The 21,998-nt window shown below is 37.4% G+C and overlaps 1 protein-coding gene across 11 annotated transcripts in view; it reads right to left on the reverse strand.

The window, feature by feature from the left end:
- ENPP2 (ectonucleotide pyrophosphatase/phosphodiesterase 2) overlaps nucleotides 1–21,998 on the reverse strand; it is a 101,120-nt gene that overhangs the window by 44,757 nt on the left and 34,365 nt on the right. For all 11 annotated transcript variants that reach the window (XM_031691280.2, XM_072949641.1, XM_072949640.1 and 8 more), the window contains 7 exons: nucleotides 17,836–17,991; nucleotides 13,859–13,984; nucleotides 11,787–11,847; nucleotides 9,750–9,847; nucleotides 9,455–9,534; nucleotides 8,563–8,682; nucleotides 1,494–1,549 (listed from right to left, as the gene is read on the reverse strand). In XM_031691280.2, coding sequence (XP_031547140.1) covers nucleotides 1,494–1,549; nucleotides 8,563–8,682; nucleotides 9,455–9,534; nucleotides 9,750–9,847; nucleotides 11,787–11,847; nucleotides 13,859–13,984; nucleotides 17,836–17,991 — 697 coding nt within the window. The remainder of the gene's footprint in view (nucleotides 1–1,493; nucleotides 1,550–8,562; nucleotides 8,683–9,454; nucleotides 9,535–9,749; nucleotides 9,848–11,786; nucleotides 11,848–13,858; nucleotides 13,985–17,835; nucleotides 17,992–21,998) is intronic.

A 21,998-nucleotide genomic window follows, 5' to 3' on the forward strand; every position in this document is an offset into this window, starting at 1 on the left:
TCCAGTAAGTGACAGAGCTGGGATTAGACTCAATCTAGATACCCATGTGTCGGGAGAATTACTGCCTTTGACCATGAATTGACATAAAAGAATGCAATGGAGCATCAGCCGAGGATGACTTCAAAATGAAAGACTAATGCTAGGTTGCAGTACAGAACCAGGTGGAAAAGATGACCTTCAAAGTCTAAGTCTATGGTTTGAATCCGGTTTTAAATTTAAAATTTTTCATAATGTACTATGTGTGGATTTCCTTGACAGATATTCCACTAAGTAACTGGAGGCATGACCATGTTGTGTGTTCTTTTAATTCTAAGAAAGACTTTTTTATAAAGAAAGAAAATTTAAAAATCCAAGTCACTTCCCGGACATAGAGATAAAAGAATAATTGTCTGAGAAGCAAAGCAAAAACTGCAGCCATCTTTGGAGCACACAAAAGCCACCTTCTTAGAAGGTTTGAACTGGGTGGAGAAAATTGCCATTCAAAACCAGAACACTAAGCCTTTTCAATGAAGCTCTACAGCAGTTTGGGGGGCGGGTAGTGAAGGTGGGGACTAAGTATTAATTATGCTGTTGGCGCCTCTCCATTTTGCCAGGCAAATATGTTGTGGAACAGAAGAAATCACTTCTATAAGCATCAAGGACAGTCAAGGGTTAAAAAATGTAATGCATAAGATTAAACTGGTAAATCAACCTGTCATTTTGAACTTACACTTATTTCTCAACTGAGAAAAATCTCTCTTAAAAAAGTGAGGGGTTGGCAGGGGGAGACTTTTAAGGGACACTCCGTCAGCTTTGAATCACTGAAACCAATTTCAATTTAGCTCTTCAAATTTGAAAAAGCTGCTTTATTTCTGAATTTGGAGAATATAGACAGTACCATTCTGGATTAATGTGAACCTGTGATTGCTCTCAGCACACTACTATTATAGAATAGTCAGATTTTTGTTAAGGCATAAGAGGCAAATATGAAAACAGCTTTAGGTGGTTTAAAAAAAAAAAAGATGGAAAGAACATCTCAGTGGGAATAAAATCCCCATGAAAGTTGAAACAGATTCCTTTTCTTACTAAAGAGCCTCAAAAAATAATCATGTTGACACTTTTATTAGGTAAGTTTCATCTTAAGACTTTTTTTCTGAACATTAACTACTAATCTCCCCATCACTTCTGTGGGGAAGAGTAGTTCCTTTTTTCTTATTAGGGAAATCCTGAAGCTTCCTGATGACTAGAAGTAGAAGAGAAGTTCTTCCTTACATTCTATTAAGAAAAGATGGGTAAAAGGAGGGAAGAGGAAAAGAAGGTGGAGATGGAAGGAGAGACAGAGAGAGGATTTCTTTAAAAAAACAAAAAGCCTGGAGGGTTATTTTGAATCAGAAAATATCCATAAGTTGGAGTATGTTAACATTTAACTGAAAGGAAATCAGACTGCATGAATGTTTCATAAATTGAATCATAATTGTAATTTTACAAACATTGACAAAATAAAGGTAACTTACACAGACCAGAAGAATGTCCCAGCGTTCACCCCTTGTTTGGTGGCTGTAATCCATAGCTAATGAGGAAAATATAAGAGGCTTATAACATGTTCTGAGTTTTGGTCAAAGAAGAAAAGGCTTTAAAATATATTATAGCTCAGGTATCTTATACGACCCATACCCCACCATAAATTTCCCAATATTTGCAATCTTTTTTTTTTCACATCTGGAAGTCAGAATTATTCTTTCCATAAGCATTATTCAATACATTCTCTGTGAAAGCTTTCAAGCTCTGCTGTGATTCCAGTGGCATTTTTTGTGTGTGTGCATTTTTTTTAACTCATTTCATCTCAAGAGTCTCTTTGGTACCTGTCTTTTCTGATCATTTTTCTGAACATCTCATTTATATGGCAGAATTCTGCTCATCAAAAGATGCCAAGTGATCATATCTTCCCTTGACTATTAAAACCCACAGAGGAGAACCCCAGCTTAGCACACAGATGCCAACTTGGTCTTGTTTTGTTTTAAATGAGGTGAATGAAATGGGGGTTGAGGAGGAGGCTAGTTTTTATTCTGGATTTCCCCTTGCATCTTTTACTTAGTCTTTTAGTAAATGAAATTTTAGGAGTAAGTTCCTGGGATAAGTTTGGTGAACCAAGTATGTCATTAAGGCTTTTAAAATATTCTTCCCAGCTCAGCTGTTGGGAGGCAGAAGATACAGCACTTAAGAATCTGAGCTCTGTGACCAGCTAGCTGGAGTTTAAGCTTTGCCTCTGTCACTTACCAGCCATGTGGTCCTCCAGAAAGTTATTTAAGCTCTCTGTGCATCAGCTTCCTTTAAAATTAGATTAATTAGTATTATCTAGTGTATAGGATTAGTCTAAGCTTTAATGAGTTAATACATATAAAATCCTTAAAACAGTGTCTTAGCATTTGGTAAACACTAGATCAATTTTCATCTTAATTTTTATGCAATAATGGAAATAAATATAATCTAGTTATTCTAGGAACATTAAAAATAGCTTAGGATGGCCAGTGTCCCATTGAACAGAAGTCTGTGAGAAGAAACCCTTTAAGTTTAGGAGGCAAACAGTAAAAAGAAGCATAACTAGTTTTTTTTATAAGACCAAAGCAAAAATGGTCTAGGATTTGTAACCAACCTCTTTTCTGGTTTGATTGCCTCCAGATTTTGACAGTGTTTTACTTACTCCAAAAAAACCTTGTTTTTTTTGAGGAAAGGGGCAATTTGGAGATGTGGGGCATCCAGGAGCTTGGCCATGACTTCAGAAAAGTCTGGAACACCTGACCTGGGAGAATTCTGCAAGGATCTCCAGGTCCCTCAGGAAGACTGAAAATCTCCAGCTGCAAAATGACAGCTGCTGCTGCTCGCAAGTGAGGGATGGGGCTGGAGAACACAGGGCATCCTCTCAGATCCTTGGAGGTCTGAGCTGCTAGTGGGCATCATCAACATGAAAGAAGTGGAGTCCTTGTCCCACTGGGATGGACCAGAGAGATCAGGATCTCAGATAGCTCTGAGCACCCTTCTGGGATTCAGTCCAGAGTATCCTTCTGCTTTATAGACAAACTCCAGCATTCCTGGGTAGCCCCTGGCCAACAAGGATTCAAAATGGGTCCTGGAGTTTCATTCATTCTTGTGTCAGCACCTCCACTACAAAGAAGATGGACTCTGAGTGCTGGACATCCTGCAGGTGCCTCAAAACCACCTCAGATACCAGAGAGATCAGCTTCTTATACTGAGAGATCTACTTTCATACTTATTTTAATTTCAGAGACACAAACATAGTGTATGAATAGTCAAACAACTGCCTACAAAATCTAGTGCCTTGGTATTTCCAAGGAAGTTGTACTAAGCAATATTTGGCAGATTGAAATGTAAGATCAGTCTGGGGTTTTCTAATGAAAATTTTAAAATATATAATTCTGTCAAATGATGACCCTACACTTTCAAAAGTTATATGGTGGGATACATGCTGATGTTGGCATTATCTGGGCTACAGGAAGCCCTATGAGTAACTTTTAGCTTACTAATACTCAGGGGAAAAGTTCACCGGAAGTAGTCTGCGGTTCTATAAGGAAAGACCACTGGGAGAGATGACAGATGCTAAGTGCGCTAAAATTATCTCAGTGGCAAAATCAGGATTGTTGGTTCTTTACACTTTTCTGTACTTCCCAAAATTTTTACAGTGACCATTAACATCGTGGGAATTAGAAAAAAAAAATCAGCCAATTAGAAAAAGCAATGTGAACTGTAAAGATGAATTAAAGGTTAAAAAAATTCTCTATTTCTTTCAAAAAAGAAGCAAAAGAATTCTCCCTGCTTGGGAGAATGTTGGCCATATTTTCTAAAAGAAAATTGGGAGTATAGTCAGAAAAGTGCAAAAAATGAACAGATAAGAGAGAATACTTGAAATTAAAAGACATTTTAAAATCTCAAAGAAAAGGATCCTAGCAGTAAGGAAGCTGGGCCATCAAGATTTGGCAAGTGGTACAAGACTGAAGCATAAAGAAAGTTTCTTAAGTTAAATCAGATCAGAAGCAGCTATAAAAGTTCCTTTGCAAGTTATACATATATTATTATATTTCAGAACCCTGGAGTTAAATCTAGTAATTACAGAGAAAAAAAAAGGCACTAAAATGTTGGTCCAAAAGAAGAAAAATGAAAAAGAGTCTCTCAGGCTGTCAGGAAGGGAACAGAGAGAGACAGAGACACAGAGAGAGAGAGAGAGAGAGAGAGAGAGAGAGAATGGGGCGAGGAGGCGGGGGAGGCGGGGAGAGGGAGGACTGTAAAGCAGAAATCATAAAACTAGTTCCTTGTTAATTTAGAGAAATGAATTTCTCATTCTAAATCTGAATGCAATATAAATTTTCTCAGAGATAGGTAAAACAACACAGCTAAAAAAAATTAGCTGAGAAGACGCTGAGTTTGGCCTTCCCACCTTTAATCCCAGTATTTCTTCCATCGCTTTGCTTTATCTAGAGGCAGGGTTTTCAACAGCTGTGTCCTAGATACCACATTTTGAAAAGGGGACAAATGGGAATAATATTATACCTTCTTGATATGTTATCAGGAATTTTAAAAAAAACATTAAATTTTTTTAAACACTTTCCCTCTGGGACCAGGAGGATTTAAATATGAGATCCAACACGTTCTCAAATTCAGTAGAATGTGCAGCTGTGGGAGACGGGGAGACGTTTTGAAAAAGAAAATAAGCAAAAAACACTTTTGAAAACCTTGAACTACTACTGTAGTCTTTCTCGCAGTTCTTGGCAAGGAAATTACCCTCTTGCATTCAAAAGCACAGAAGTAGAAACAACAAGGACCTACTTTATAGCACAGGGAACTATATTCAATATTTTGAACCTATAATGGAAAAGAATCCAAAAAAGAATATATAACACGTGTAAATGAATCACTTTGATGTACTGAAACTAACACAATATTGTAAATCAACAATACTTCAATAAAAAAAAATTTTTTAAAGCAAAGAGATGGAATAAGTAGAATTCTGGGAGGCCAGAGGAATGGGCGGGGCCTCAGTATCAGCGGGAGGAGAGCAATCAAGAGATTCAAGAGTCAGAACAAACTACAGATGTGAGAGTTGGGGGAGGCGGCAGAATCACAGACCTTCCAGGGCCAGAGGGACGTGAGTGATGAAATGCAGGAAGAAGTGCAGGTAAACGTGCTGCAGATGGGGGTACAGAACAGTTCAATCCAAAACATCGTGAGTGGAACCCCTAAACGTGTGAGGCTATAGGTTATGTCCTGAATATAAGGAGATAAATATATCAAATATCTACCCTCATGGGGCCCACAGACTAAAGCAGATATGTGAATAATTTGAAATGATATGGTCACGATTATGATAGAAATAATACGACAATGCAAAAGAGGGTCCCTGAGCTTGGCCAGCACTGATAGAGCTTAGTGAAAGCTATTTGGGACTGGATACTTTAACTGAAACTTGAAAGAGAAATGAGCCTGGCAGCAAAGGGGAGCAGAGTCTCTCCTAAGTACCTCATCATCCTGGCTGAAAACCACCGTAGGGCGAGCAACTCGAGAAGTAACAAGAATACAACAAACTAGTGAATAAAACAAAAAAGAAGCAGACTCACAGATTCAGAAAACACACTAGTGGTTGCCAGGGAGGAGAGGGAGTTGGGGAGGGGCAACATAAGAGCGGAGGAAAGGGGTTATTACGGGATTATGTGAAATCATGTGTGTGAAACTTTTGAAAATAGTAAAGCACTATAGAATTTAGAGACTCTTTCACTCAATAAGAAAATTAATTTAAAAAAAAATGTGTCTGCCTTCCTCCAGAAACTATGACTTCAGAGGACTTGCCTCTCAAATTGGACTTGTCTCTCAAATCTACACACTAAGCGAGCCCCTTGGAGTCTCATTCATTCTCCACTTCTCTGAGTCCAGCTTTAATCTGAACAGGGCATTTCCCCACTGAGATATCTTTGTGTTAGAAATTGCAGGATTAGAGCAGAGAGATTTTGTTCAGAGAAACAAATACACGTAAGGCAGTCCAGTAAGAGTATGCAACATACTTTTGTAATAAGGAAAAAAAGTAAATACAGTTTCAAAACAACAATGTAAAAAAGAATTCCATTATAATATGCAGGAGAAATGTAGGGTCATACAGTGAATGACAACTTTTACTTGTGCATTCTGACGGTTAACAAATTAAAAGCTGACTTAACTTTGTTACAGTGGTCATATCAGGTTTTTTAAAATGAGATGATATTATAGAAGTTATTTTGGGAAGTCTGATGATGTGATTCAAATTTTCAGTTGGACACTATACCAATGCCTCATGTCATATTTTAGATTTCAAACTAGAATAAAAGTGGCTCTTATTCACCATTTGATCTGACTCATATATTATTTGCCAAATGTCTTTCATGGTTTAATCACCCAGTAAAAATAAGTTGAGTTTAATTTAATTACCTGTCTAAGGTTTTTATGAATATTTTCTCCACCCCAATTATTTTTTCCACTGGTGATTTTCTGTGAACTATACAAGCCTCTGAGAGGATGGTGTAAGTGCTTAAGGAATATTTATTGACTCATCTTTTCGTACAGGATTTATAGTTTCTTACAGTTTTTGTTCATACGTCCCTCCTACATGCCAAATTTCAATAAAACGTGTTTTTAACTTAAATCTACTGTGCTCTTTGGAATTCTTTCGGTGGCCTCTTGTTCAAGAAGATAGCCAGAAACACAAATCAGTTTTACCGCAAATCTTGGTCGGGACTAGGAAATTACTAAACTTGGTGAAATGTGTCAACTTTGAGAGTTAGTGAGGAAACAGGCAAACAGAGTGAAAACAGAGACTTCACTTCATGGAGCAGGTTAACAGCATTCCCTCTGCTCTGTTTCTGCAGAAGTTAATGACTATGTGGACTCATCTTCTGAGTCATGCCAACCCCGAGGGAGCCTAATGTCAACACTTGCTTTAAGTTGATCCAATTTGATAAAATTACTATTTATCTCTATATCATTTGCGGCTCTTCAAGCAAGCTTGCTTCCAGGACAAAATTAATATAAAAGACCAACTAGCAACAGCTTGACAGAACTCTAATTTCAATCATTTTATTTACACCTAAAATGTTCCTCTATCATAAACTTTGTTTGTGAAATCCACCCTGTAAACAAATTTCGCTATGCTTACAGCGTAGGGCATCATAGATTTCTGGGAGTCCAGCCTGAATAAAGACAGCAGAATCAGAACTTCTACTAGAAAGAAACACTTCTTCAGACATACAAGAAGTCTTCCAATGTTTACTTTTTTAATGAAAAGCCCATATTTAACCCTGCATACTAATTTGTTATGCAGTATGAATTTTTTTTTTTTACCGTAGATGATCTTTTCTCAAAGAGGAATACCATTTTTTTCTTCCTTTATATTCTCCATTTTGCCCATAGACTGCAGCAAACATTTCCAGGTAGGTAGATACGTGGATGTGTGCAGACACACTGTCCACTCTTCCTGCCAGGGCAGATTGTACAAAAATCTCCCAGCCCACTTTCCTAACCAGTGCTCCAGGAAGCTACAGCCTCCTATCAGAGTTGAAATGCGATGGAAACATTTGCCACCCTTCCTCCACCTATTTCTGACCAACTGCGTGTACTGGGATGTGTTCCTACAGGGCTTCGGGTCCTTCTAGCCAGAGTTACATGCACTTCGTTCAGTTCGGCACATTCTACAGCCATGGTTTCAGGTTGCTGCTTTGCTCACATCTGACCCAAGCAAGATGCCTGACCATACCCACAGTCACAGGAAAAATATTGTGCAGAAAGCCACCTACATCCCTTTTTACTTTCTGCACAGCCATTTATTTGATCTGAAGTAAAAAGGATGACTTCTTTCAAAGTATTAATTTGCTGGTCCAGAATCAAGGTAGGATTCCATTTACTATATGTAACTTCCAAAATGTTTTTAAAAAAAGATTAAACGAAAGAATTCCTAAATTCCTTGTGAGTTTCCTTGACCCTTTTTTTTCTCAGCAAGTGTCCCTGCTCTGGTTCATACGGCAGATGTGACAAAATTTTGCAGCTCTCATGTCATTCACTTCTTTTGCACTGTACCCCCAAATTCAGTAAATCTGTAAGATCTGACTATTCCTTCTTCAAAATGTTTCTGAAAGTCACTCCTTTGTCACCATTTCCACCACTATTACCCTAATGAAGACACTTGTCATCTCACAATTTTATACTCATAACCTCACATACACATACACGCATATATACACACATAGGCACATAAACATATGTGAATATACACACATTGTATATGCACATGTATACACACATACACATATAAATACATACATATAATACAGATGCACATAGATATATGCACATACATACACACATATATTATGCACACACATATATTATGTATATATTGTATACATATACTATGTACACACATACATACACAGTATCAAAAGACAGAAACATTGCCAAGTATGAGGAAATTAAACACATCTTTTTCGCAGGTAAAAAATTTGGTGATGAAATGTTCCAGTGCACAGACATACACAAAAATACAAAACTTACCGGTTGACCTCCCCACCACCTATGATTAAATTTCTCTCGCCCTCGAAGGTGGAAAGTGGCATCAAATACAGGATCATACATTGAATTGCCAACAATTCCGTGTGATTCTGGATACAGCCCCTTTGTAGAAAAACAAATTTATTGTTAAAAATAATCCATACATAATAGTTCTATAATAAAGTTTCTTATCATAGAAGGTTTTAGAGCAATATTTAATTTCTTATGTATATAAGATATACATATTTAACATTTGTATGTGTCTGTCTGTGCAAACATGAATATTATCTAGGGACTAATTATAAGACATTTGAGAAACTTAACGTGATTATAAGAAATTTAATATTTGGGTTTTTTAAAATGTTGCAATTAAGCAAGATGACAATAATATTTATCACAATAAATTAACGTTGAGATCAAAATTGACTGATGTGCTTCCAAAGAAGCTTCTACTTCTAAATACACTATTCCTTTTCTCTAGCTTGTGTTTCTATCCCAAATCCCTCAAAATTAATTCAATAAACAAATCCTATTTTTTAAAGAAGAAAGCAAGGTAGAATTGGGAGTATGTGAAAATTAAAACACAGTAACCCTAAAGTCAACATTTTTATTTGAAAATTCAGAAAATAAAGACCAGATCTTGTGGTATCTGAGACAGGTTGAATGCATGTGTTCAGACAGAACTGCCCCTGAAAAAACAATTTTTAAAGCTGCAGTGAAGTCCAGTCACCCACTAAGTTGTAAAAAGCATTTACTATGAACAACTGATACAGATAAGATGGAAAACAGAAAGATTTTCTTTGAACCCTAAGGAACATGTTTTTAAAATTTCCCTTTAAGTCATTTCAGGATGAAATCAGCTCTTTGAATTGACACCATTTGAAAAAATACTTACAGTGGCCAAAGTGTATAAATTAGGGAAAGTTTTTGTCGGGTACACCGGCCTCATGTAGGGGGAGTGAGTGCCACAAGACCCTGGAAACAGAATTCAGATATTAGAGCAAGAGAACAAATAAGAATCACTTCACGTATGGAAATAATGGAAATCCATTCTATAAGCTGTCAAAGAAACGTGCTACCTTCACTTTGGAATTTCAGATAGTAAAGCCAGAGATCTCAAAGCCGACAGCTGAGTGGTTACTGTGTAGATCATGGATTACAGATGAGAACACAGTATGAAAATGACTTACTTAGTTTTTCAATATTAGGCATGACCTTGCTGCCTTTCTTCATATATGATGCACGGAAACCATCCACAGAGAAGATGATTAATGGAGGACGAACAAACCTTAAACAGTAACACATTAAGCTTTAGAAAACCTGTTGCCACAGAGTTTGCATTATTTCTAGTCATTCTCTATAACTGGAACCAAGAATTTCCAAGATGAAATTTCCAGTGAGGATATCTGTATCAGCCTGGACTTCCAGTCACGTAACATTTGTGGATCACTTAAGTCCAGAGTTAAATGACCAGGGAAGGGACTGGACTCCAGATTTCCCCTAATGTGTTTTCTCCACTGCTGCCTCTTGCCTTGCAAAAAGGTTTTTCACCATGTAAAAAGCTGTTTTATTTGCCTAGAATATGTATTCTCCCACTTACTACCTGAAAAACACCTATTCATTCTTTAAAATCCAGCTCAAGATTTCCTCTTTCATAATATTCTTTGCTCATACTTCTCAATTCCTTTAAGATATGAATTGATACCTCTTTTATCATTCATATATTTTACATTATATTATAATGTTATATTAACATGTTTATCTTCTTCATTAGTTTCAAAGCACAGTTTGCGTCTTACTCATCTTTCTATTTTGAGGCCCCATAGCTGGGCTCCCATAAATATTTATCACATACAGGAAGGGAGGGAGGGAGGAGGGTGAAATAGGAGCACTACTGTCACTAGAATGAAACACTTATAAAGAAATTATTTTAGGTTTAATTATAAATTGATCTCAAAAATAATTAAAATTGTTGAAGCTCTCTAAAAATTAATCAGTAAAGAACTAGATTATCCTTCTAACTAGGGCAGGACTGATGAAATAGGGCCTTTGTTACATTCTAAAGATACAGTTGTTCAATCAGACTTGAGAATACTAAACCATGTGCAGACTTGTTTCTAATGGTTTGAAGATAATTCAGCAAGAATAGACTTGAGTTCATTTGAAGCCATATAATAAACGAAGCACATTTTAGTGTAGGGGGGGTAATTTTTGGTTTATTTATTTGTCTAATTTTTTAAACAGAGGTACTGGGAACTGAACCCAGGACCTTGTGCATGCCAGGCATGCACTTTACCGCTAAGCTATTCTCTCCCCAAATGAGGCAAATTTTAAATGAGTGACATATAAAGCACTTAGAACAATACTATATGAGTTCATTATTATCATTACTGTTTTCATTCAATGCTTCTACCACATATTGCTTTTTCCTCAAAAAGAACCAAACACATTTTAAAAGTCAGAAACTATTGCCATCCCATTCTGAAAGTCCAAAGAAGTTCAAGTAGCTCATTAATGTTAAAAAGGAGACAAAAATAAGAATATCTAAATACTTGGACTTTGTGTCCCAGGCTGTGCTGCCTAAAACAAAAATATACTCAATCCAATGCATTAATGAAAACACATTGGTAAAAAAACTAATTTTCTGCCAGGCATTTTAAGGGTCCATGAATTTTCAACAGTTTCCTGGAAGGCGGAATAAGTGCCTTATGCTGGTCACACTTGAGCGGTGGGATGTCACTCGAGTCTGGCTGTACCCTAGCAGAGCAGCGCTTCAGTGGGTTGTCAAGTTTCCGTAGCATCTGGTAGGAGTTACCATCTTGGATAATATTTTTAGTTCTGTCGTCCTCCCCTCAGCCACCCCACCACCACCAAAAAAATAAAAAATAAAAAATAAAAAAGCAGCACTTCAGGGGAAAACAAACCACTGCCAGAAATGTTTCTTTCCGTCTTCAGTACTGTTTAGATATAATTTGTAAAATCTTCAGCTAAGGTGAAACACAGAGAATATTCAGTCTCCAATACATGCAGAGGTGATAGGAGGGAAAAAAAATTTTAATTCCCTACTTCAAGAGATCCATTCTAGATTTTGACTGGTAAATTACTCATAAGTACTCATAAGTTTGCCTTTATACGAGGATTTTAGTTTTATGTTGTGTGTAACCATTTATCCATCCACAAGCTGTGATATTTTATCAACTAAAGCATAACTCATAGAGTGCACTCACCCTGCAGGGCATTCCGGGGCCTTTATTTCCTCACAGTCATCATCTACCCAATGGGACTCTCCTGTAAGGAAAAATGGGTAGACTTTTATCGGTGAATTTAGTTATAAATGCCATCCAGAGCCTTGAAGAATAGAATTGCCAGACCTGTGTCCTGTTTGATACTTGCTGTTTATGGGACACCATCTAAAAAGCACTTCTGAAATAAAGCCTCGTGTCTGTTTTGGCTTGCTAAACTACACCCATACATGACGAGAAAGTCTAGATTTAATAACCCCAAGTGGTGTTTATTTGAGCCTTCCGAGTCTAGATGGTTCATAGATAAAAACACCAGTGGCGTCAGTGAACAAAATTCCATGTTTGTTTCTCCTCCAGAAATAAACTGTTTGGTCATTAGATGGGACATTTTTTCCTATGCCACCAAACATCTCAAAGCCATAGAAAACATGACAACTTCCCTCTAGTTGGGGAAGAAGATTTGGACTACTCAGGGATGATAGGTGAAGACTGCGTTAGAGAGACTTTTTGACAGTGGATCTGTGTATAGCCCTTGAGTTTAGGAATTAAAAAAAAAAAACTGCTATCTTTTACCTTTATCTTTCACCAAAATCTGAGAGCATAAACCTACGTCTTTCTTGAGTTACTTCTATTAAGAATATCGAACAGAAAAGAGCTCAGGTTAAAAAATGAAGTGTACTTTGGAGAAAATGAAAATTATCAAAAAGCATTTGCTTTACATTGTCCTAAAAGAAACAAAAGTCATATGCCTTGAACGTAAGTCATATTTATGACCAAGACTTTGAAAAACTGCTCCCATGTAAAGAGCACCGGAAATCTCAACAAGAATCTACTGGCAGTTGTGTAAGTACCGAGCTCCTGAAAATGGGGAAGTTTTACCACATGTGTATTAACCCAGGGTGCACACATGAGCACCACAAAAGTACTGCAACTAGAATTTTAAACCAGCCAACGTTTCATGATTCAATGACCAATAACACCTCGGACTTTATTTCCTCCTCTGATTGCCTTTGCGGTTTATTGGTACGTTTACCAGGGAAATAAAAGGGAAAAGGAAATAAATTCTCAATTTTCTCTTTTATCAACAGTTACTTAGGGAGGAGAAATTTTCCGAAACTCAGCATTAATGTAGTACATCTTGCCCCAACTAAACATTACACATATTTCAGAACAAATTTGCTTTTCCCCTAAAATCTTTTAACAGAAACTCTTCTTCAATGTTTCATGTCACAGCTGGGAAGAGGACTTAACCCCTAAAAAATGACTTGCAAACTTTACACAAAGATTCTTGGATCTTTTCATTAATTTCTATAAGTGGATGTTATGGCAACTTAAACTCCTTGAAGACAGAAACTGCGTCTTTAATACATTCGGCAGTCCACTGACTAGGATTTACTACTGGAATAAAAACATCATATTCTACAATCAACCACACAAAGTCAACACACATGCATGCATGGCTTTAGGGTATAAAGGGAGTTACTGGTGCCCCATCCCCTTTAGCAGCTAGGTCCCCCATCCCCAGGCTGCTGCTAGCGCCTCGGCTTACAGCTTATATCCGGTGGGTACAAAGGCCATGTCCCTTGCCTCAAGGGTAAGAACTTAGATTTACTTTCCAGAGCCCGCAGTAGAGCAGGCCAAGTTGACTTCACCTGAGGCCACATCCTTGCTTATCTCACTCCTACCCCACATCCCCTGCTCACTTTTGTGATCCTCCCACAGAGCACTCCCCCCAGTAAATTCCACATACAGAACTTCCGTCTTGTGCTCTGCTTCTAGGAAACCTGACCTAAAACCATGACAGGAACTCTTTTAGAAATCTCTTCATTATATGGCTCTATCAAATTATGGAGCTGGGAGTTATTTCCATGTTATTTCAGATCAGTGAAATGCAGAGAAGCAAAACTCAGACAGAAGCATGTGAAATTGAAAAGCACCACCCAGTCCTGCCTCCCAAGCCCACATCCAAGGTGTTATACCCACAGTATCCAAGATCTCTTGGAATGTCTCCAGTTTTTATTCTTTTCAAGTTCAGGCTGATCCAAAGAAACATGTACCTTTGCAAACCACTTGGTAATTGGTGCAGCAGTCTCCCTTGGCCAAGCAGTCTTCCGAGCAGTGGCAAGCATTGTCTTCATTTCTTACTTCTCCGCACCTGTCCTTGGTACACTCCCAGCCTCCAGCTGAAATCGGCACAAGAGAACACGTTCATGGCTTCACGCAAACCAAATGAAAGAGGCCACAACTGCCAACCAAAAGAGCTAAAATCCCACAACATTTAATCTGCTTGTGAAATTAGAGCTGGCCTGCAGCCTAGATGATATTTGGAGGACTTACAAATAGGATGGATTTTTAATTTTTCAAATCAGAGTACAAAGCCAAATGCCATTGGGCTCCTTTGGAAAAATGGAACCCTTAGCCACTTGCAAACTATCCTAAAAGACCGATAAAATGTATGGTGTACAAGGCCTGCAACACCTACATCACAGGCATAGCTGTGGTAGCTGGGCTCTTTTATTTTCCAACTAACTTTAATCAGCTTGATTTAAATACAAGTGATGGTGCCACAAAACCGCAAAATGAAATCTGCCTGCTAGAAGATGCACCTGGAAGTTGAAGCCCTAAACAGACACAAGGCACACAAAGGCACACGAAAAACGTTCACAGTTCTAAGTTTTGACCAAAATGTGGCCCTACCTACAACCAGAGGTTAGAGTGCTTATTTCCAAGGAGGCCAGTTGCTAGGCTATGGAGTTCAATCTGAGCGCACTTAACTGAGAGCTCACAACTCAACTCTACCAAGAAAATTATTATTCAGAAAAATAATATTTTCATTTTAAATGAAGTGCTGTACTTTTTGTATGACTTTTCATCCACTAGCCTGTAAGTTCCGCAGCAAGAAAAGTCACATCTCTTCTTTCACCACTGTATTTCCAGTACCTGAGCCTGTGCCTGGCAATGCCAAGTGTTCCATGAACGCTTATTAATCTAATTGAGAGTTATCATAAAAATAAAATATGGCTCTTTAAACTCAGGGTTTTGTATTGAGAAACTTCATAGTTAATTCAGTTTATTCAATAAATATGTCAACTATGTTCTCCATGTTCTGGGTGCTGGAAAGGTAGTGAAGAACAAGAAAGACAAGGTCCTGCCTTCATGGAGCTTACATTCCAAACTGGGAGAGACAAACCATCAGCAAGTAAACTAGTCAACCAGATCATTTCAGCTTGTGCTAAGTGCCGTAAAGGAAATAACAGGATGGCACGGACAGAAAGTGATGAAGGCTGGGTTGGTCTACTTGACACAGAATGGTCAAGAAAGGCTTCTCTGAGCTAAAGGACACTTCGCGTCTTCATCTCTTAAAATATGTCATGTAAGTGGAAAGCAATGTCTTAGAAAGCAATGCTGCTCCCTAGTAATATTCTACCAAGAGATACTGCTGCTATGTGCATAAATGGGTAAAGAGATGTTAGTTGCCATGCTAAAAAAAAATCCAACTACAGTTTAATTCCCATTCTTTTAGAATTACCTTCACAACCTGATTTCATTCTCTGATTTTTTTTTATCCTGTATTTCTTTCCACAGCTTTCTCTTCCCAAGCAGATTAAACACTTGGGAATTCTTTTATGCAGGATCTGCTATTCCCAATGGTTAGCAATTTTCCAAGGCTACTTTGACTGACAGAGGTCATGCATGTTTTTTCCCCAATTCAAGGGTAACTACCAACTAATATAATTTTATCCTCCCCTGCTTCCATAAGAAAATCCCTTTGCTTACAGAAGAGCCTCACTATTAACAAGCTGGTTTTATTGTAGAATTATTAACTTTGTGTAAGAATAAAATTTTAAAATTCAGTGACTACAAGCAAAGTATGAGTCAGTCCACTGTATAATTTTCAAAGCAAATATGGGGATAAACATAAAAATATTTAATCTTATTAGATAATAAGAAAGCTATCTATCAGATCAGAAAATTTTTTTTAAATGAGAATATGCTGAAAAGGGAATGGTGGTGAAAGGCTCTTGTGCCCTTTGAGAGAATTATGAACTTTGAGAAGCAAAATTTTGTAATATACATTTAAATTTTAAAAATGCATATATACTTTGACCCCAAAAATCTGACCCCTCAGAATTTATCTTAAGGAAGAGACAAAAATATGAATATGCATGAACAATATTCATTGATACATTGTTCATAATAGCAAAAATTGGGGAAACATAAATGCTGATCAATTACTCAACGAAGTGGGTTGCATCTGTTCAATGAATACTATTTAGGCTTTTAAAAGGATGATGTATACAAAGGAATATAAATACAGCTACACCCTCACATGGGCATAAACATACACACGTATAAATAAAAGCACACATACGTTCTAAACACACACACAGTCTTGGAGTTCACACTGAAACATTGATTGTGTTTAACTCTACAGAGGTGTTGTGTTAGCATAGTAGAATCAGAAATTTCTTGTTTTCTCCTTCAACCTTCTGTTATTATTTAATATTTAACTCTTCCACATTTGGCCTAAGTTATCTTTGTACACAGGGAAATTAACTACTTTAAAATGTTAGCCCAGATTTATTAAACCTGCGAGGAAAGGCATGCGCTACATTCAGTGAGAGCTAAGCTAGAGTCAGGAGATCCATTAAATGTCACAAGGAGCTCTAAGATCAGGAATCCAGAGGGGCTAAGATGATGTGTCAGGGACAAGATACTCAAGGCAGAGAGTAACAATACATTAGTTAGTTCCTCAGTGCCAAGCAAACACAGACTGCTGGTTTGAAACAACATTTTAAAGCCAAAGAACTCTGCTGGAACATCTGTTCCATCCATATATTCAGTTTACAAGTTTCTCAGCATTTAAGTGTGCAGACCCACAACTAAGGAAGCTGGGAGAAGTTCCAAAGGAAAGTAACCCCCAAAATGGCCAAAAGTTTGGAAAATCTATTATACAAAAAAAAAAAACAGACTAATAAAACTTATTCTGAGGGGAAAACAAACAACTCAGAACTAGTAAGGGAGCTGATGTCAGTTTTCATCTAAATCAAGGTCTATTTCTTTACTAAAGGAGAATAATGCCTCTGTTTCTAACAATATCATTAAAAAAGATCAGACTAATATCAATGATAATATGAGTTAAATGTTTTGAAAGAATCACCTAACCATAAGAGTCGAAAAACAGGTAATAATCTGTCACGAGAGCTTTGGAACCTCTGCATTTAGTGGTCTTAAGAGCAGGGTCACTCATCACGTTTCCCAGAGAGTGAGAATGGGACGCTGCCCAGAGGCGTGGCGGAGAGGCTGCCCGGTGTCTCCAAAGTCCCATCGAAAAGTGTTGGGCTTTGGAAACACACAGCAAGAATGGCAGGAGCCTCCAAAGGTGCTCCTTCTCAACTTGTGCACACCCATCCAGAGGCCTGTGTATTCTACTGACTGCTCCAGTGGAGAAGAAATGTAAAGAAAGGTCAGGAAGACTGCAGAGGAAGATTGAGGGCTGCCCTGAGCACGCAATCCCCAGCAGAATTCCATAACCATTTTCTTCTTGCACAGAGAATGAGAATGACCTCAGGGGAGACCAATAGTCACTGTATGATAAGACAAAATAAAACAAATGCTAGATACTGGACAGGCAAGCAGGAAAATAAAATTAAAATTAAAACAAAAACAAAAAACCCCCAACACTTTAAGAATGTGCACAATTTCAGCCCAGGTATCCTAGGAGTGAATGAGAGAATTGACAGCAAGAGACAGAAATTATGAGGACGAAAAAGAAAAAAAAATGCTGGCCACAAATACTTCCAAAACCAGCAAATAATGACTACAACTGCAAAGAACCGTCTTTGGGTGGGCCTTGTGTGGAAACAAGAGTCACATGGGGTGAGCCCATAATAGAATTGATAATCATTCAAGGAACAAAACTAAAACCCACTGTCTGGTTTGGCCAAAGCAGGGTGGCAGCACCAGTGTGTACCACAGCAGGGCGTCTTGAAGCCGTCTAATGAAGGCTAGAGAGGACTCAAAAGTTACGCACCTGTCTTCAAACAGAGCTCATCAAAGTCATGGCAGCAACTGCTGTAGCTCTTACACAGGTTGTCACACCGACAATCAGGGGGTCCAACCTCTTGAAGTTCAAAGCATCTGCCCTTGCAAGATCCGGAGGTGTTGGTCCAGGGGGAGTCTGATAACACTACAAGACACAAGAGACAAAGGCAACGGGACTGAAGTGTGGATTATGTTACCATGGGAAGGTGGCCCTGGGAAGCAGTACAGCGCGGTGATGCAATCACACTCTGGCTGAGCAGCCTGGCTCCATCACCTGCCGCTGGCTACGTACCCTTAGCAGATTCCTTTGCCAGTTTCCTCATCTATAGAACAGAGGGAGTAATAAAAGTAACTTGAGGTTTAATAAGAATTAAAAGAAACAAACCATGTAAACCATTTAACAGAGTGTCAGCCATAGGGAGAGTAACAAATGTTGGCTTATTGGGTTTACTACCATTGACAATGATTATTACTACAAATCTGTGATGGTTAATGTGTGCTATGATGCCAACAGAGAACAGAACTTTGTTGTACACACTTAGAAACAGAAGTTCATTCCCCTATCCAAAACTCTACGGGGCTTTTGTAAGGAAAAATGAGCCCAAATGTTCTAAGAACAGTCTGAACAGATGGGCTTGGAACAGAAGACTTTAAAGATCTCTTCCAGTCATAAAATCTACACTCATAACTGAGTCACACGAACACAAACTCTACAATCCAGGCTTTTCAAAAATAAATCCTCCTTCATTACCTTCATATGCTACAACTGTATACCTAGAAATCTCAAGAATCAACTAAAAATGTGGAAAAAAATTCAATGAGATGAAATCCACAAATTTGTTAAGAAACAGGCAATATGAGCTCAAAAATTAAATGCAAGCTCCATTCATCATAGCACCTAAAAGGTAAAATATCTAGATGTAAATTTAATAGGACATGTAGACTTACACAAAGAATACATTAAAACTCTACAAAAAAGATATTTTAAAAGATTTCATTGAATAGTAAGACATACCATTTTGGAGGTAAAAATATCAATATTATAAAAATGTCAGTTCTTCCTAAATAAACCTAAAGATTCACTGCAATTACAATGAAGATATAAAAAGGAATTCTTAAAACTTGAGAGGATATTAAAAGTTTATCAAAAAATAAACATATGAAAACAGAAAAAAAACTGAAAAGAAAGAGTAATTTGGTGAAGACTAGATAGTAAAATATATTCTGAAGTTAAATAATTAAAACAGTTTAATACTAGAAAATAAAGAGATCAGTGTTGGGCATGAGGATGAGAAATGGGGCCAAATATAAGACAATTTATTTTATACTGAAAGTAACATTTTAAATCAGAGAAAGAAAGAAGGATTAATCAATAAGTGAAAAAAAGGATTGCTGGGGTAACTGGCTGACTGGAAAAAATTTAAGCTGGGTCCTAGCTTACATCTTAGCTTACAAAATAATTAATTTCTGATGAAGGGACAGTAAAAGTAATGTCACAGGTGTTGCTAGGAATGAAAATTTTTGTCAAGTAGAACACAATTTAGAAGGATCTATCACCGTGTTAGAGTGCATCTGAATTTTTCACCCAGAAGTTTCATTACTAGGGGTTTATCTCTCATGGGTGTTTGCAAAAGTTTGTCGAGATATACATACAAGAAAGCATCACTAGATCCATAGACGGAATATTGCCCAGCCCTTAAAAAGAACAAGTCAGATCTTCATAAGCTAATAGGGAAACAGCTACAAAATTTACAAACACTTTTAAACAGCAAAGCACAGAAAACTGCTATCATAGTAAATAGTATATTTTATAGTTTACATTAAAAATAGAGATAAAGAACGAAATAGATAAATATAAAGCCAGAGCTAGAGACAAGAGAGGTGGGGGGGACACAGGCATTAAGGAAAGGTGCCCTTGTTTTGTTTTGTTTTGTTTTGTTTTGTTTTTTTCACTGTAAGAAACTCTTTAACAGGAACTACATTTAGGGAAAATGAGAAAGAGATAAGCAAGGAGGCTTGTTAGTTTGAAACTCTTAACATTTAACAAATGCCTTTTGGTTTATTTGCTTGCTTGCTTCTCCTGTGTGTATATATGTATATATGCATATGAATATTTGTACATAAAGTATACATTATATAACATATAATATATAAAATCCTAACAAATGTTATTTACAACATGCTATTTGTAATTTTATTTCCTTATTTACTTCTGCAAATTTTTCTTTTTTTTTTTTTTTAATAATTAGTATCCATTACTTGTAAAATAAAGAAAACACCAGAAGCAGGGTTGGGGGAACAGATGTTAAATGACATTTCTAGGTTCACTAAAGCCATTTATCTGAACATCCTGTTCATCCCTTCGTCCTTTGTCCTCTTTGAAGTCAGAGTCTCCCAGTCCTCGCCTGTGTGGCATTAGATCAGTTCAACTAAAGCAAACAGATTCACTAGAGCATGAGATGCGAAGCACTTTTGCATGGTTGATTCTGGGATGTTGGAATACGTACCAACCACACCAGTTCAGTTTAAGAAATAATGTCAGGTTTCCAATGCAGTGCCTTCCCTCTGGTTCATAAACCACATTTTTCTATTGACTGTGGCCAACCTATCAACAGTGCACGCTGGACCATAAGAAACCATGAGGGGAGAAGGGTTAACAAATGGAAAAAAGGAAAAATAGAGAAAGTCCTAGAGTGAAGAATAAAGATAAGAAAAATGTTTATAATTGAATTCTTCCTTTTGTAAGGGTACTGCTTAGACCAAGTCATTCCAACAGCCACCTAATAAATCCTGAGCAGCATTCATGCCCGTGACTGCAGTCACAAATGCGCTCAGCTACGCTGATAGCTGAGACAAGCCAAAGGGGTCCAAAGGCACATTGTTCTCAGCTGTTTGCTTGTCCGGTCTCCTCTTCTTTATGGCACCCAGGCCGGCCTGTGAAATTTTCCTCCATTCATGCCCTTTGCTTTCCTCTGGTAATCTTCTTCCTTCTTTCTGTCTTTACTTTCAAAATATCTGTATGAACTTTTAGCCATTTTAAACTGCTCTTCATCCATTCTATCAACACAATTTTTACAATTTTCTTACAACATTAATTACCCTGTAAGTTCATCCCTTACTTTGATTTTGGAAATAGCTGAATTTCACTCAATTGCATGTCCCTATCAATTATAATCTTTGGCAACTCTTCAACTATAGGCAGCTTTGTTAAGAAAGAGTTGCACTTACAGTTGTAATGCAAAGGTGTATCTCATAAGAAGTATTGTACTCAGGACTGGGTTACCAACAGCTTTCAAGTAAGAGTAAATTCCAGGGCCTGTGTGGATTAGAGACACATACGCCAAAATTCATTCTTGGCTGACTTGGATTCAGCTGACAGCGGCGGGAAAAGAAATAGGAAGAGGAACAACTGAGCCATGTACTTCTTCCTCCAAGAGCTGAACTGCTGTGCCTTTTTTCATAAGAAAAGTGATAGAGTAGAGAAAATTCACTTTGCCTTTCCACGGCCTATTGCATCCCTGCCGTCTTCTTTCATAACAAGTTCTAACCCTGATTCTTTTTGCAGTTCTGCAATTCATCCCCCATGTGCTGGCTTTTTCGTTCCATGTCCAGGTCCCATGTCCGCCTCACACCAGGCTAAGGACAGATTTTAGGACTTCCCTTTTGATGGCACTTGATTGAATCCTTAGATATGGAAAGATTCTCTGACTCATTATGTATGAATTCTAAAATCTGTAAAGCCTTCCTTTCCCAGGTCTAAAAACCTCAGAACTAACAAGAAAGACAAAAACACAAGCAAACAAATAAAAAACCTCAAAAGGATCAAGTCAGAAATCTGTTCTAAGTTTGATGAGGGCTTGAAATTTCGTATGAGGCATTTGCCAAAACTTTTATGAGATTCAAATGCTATTGCTGCCTTTTCAATTATATATTTAAATGATGTTATTTTAATTCAAAGAAATAAGTTAGTTCCAGAATCTTAAGAAATAAATGATACAGCTCTACACAGACAGAATTTCGTGTTTTAAAAATAGGTACTTTGAATTTTAAAATTCATGTATATGTACATGTATGATATATATAAAAACAATGCTATTACATTCATTATTTTCACAGAAGCATAATTTCACGATTAAAAAAATGTAAAACATC

Source organism: Vicugna pacos, chromosome 25 (genome assembly GCF_048564905.1).
Source record: "Vicugna pacos chromosome 25, VicPac4, whole genome shotgun sequence".
Taxonomy (NCBI): Eukaryota; Metazoa; Chordata; class Mammalia; order Artiodactyla; family Camelidae; genus Vicugna; species Vicugna pacos.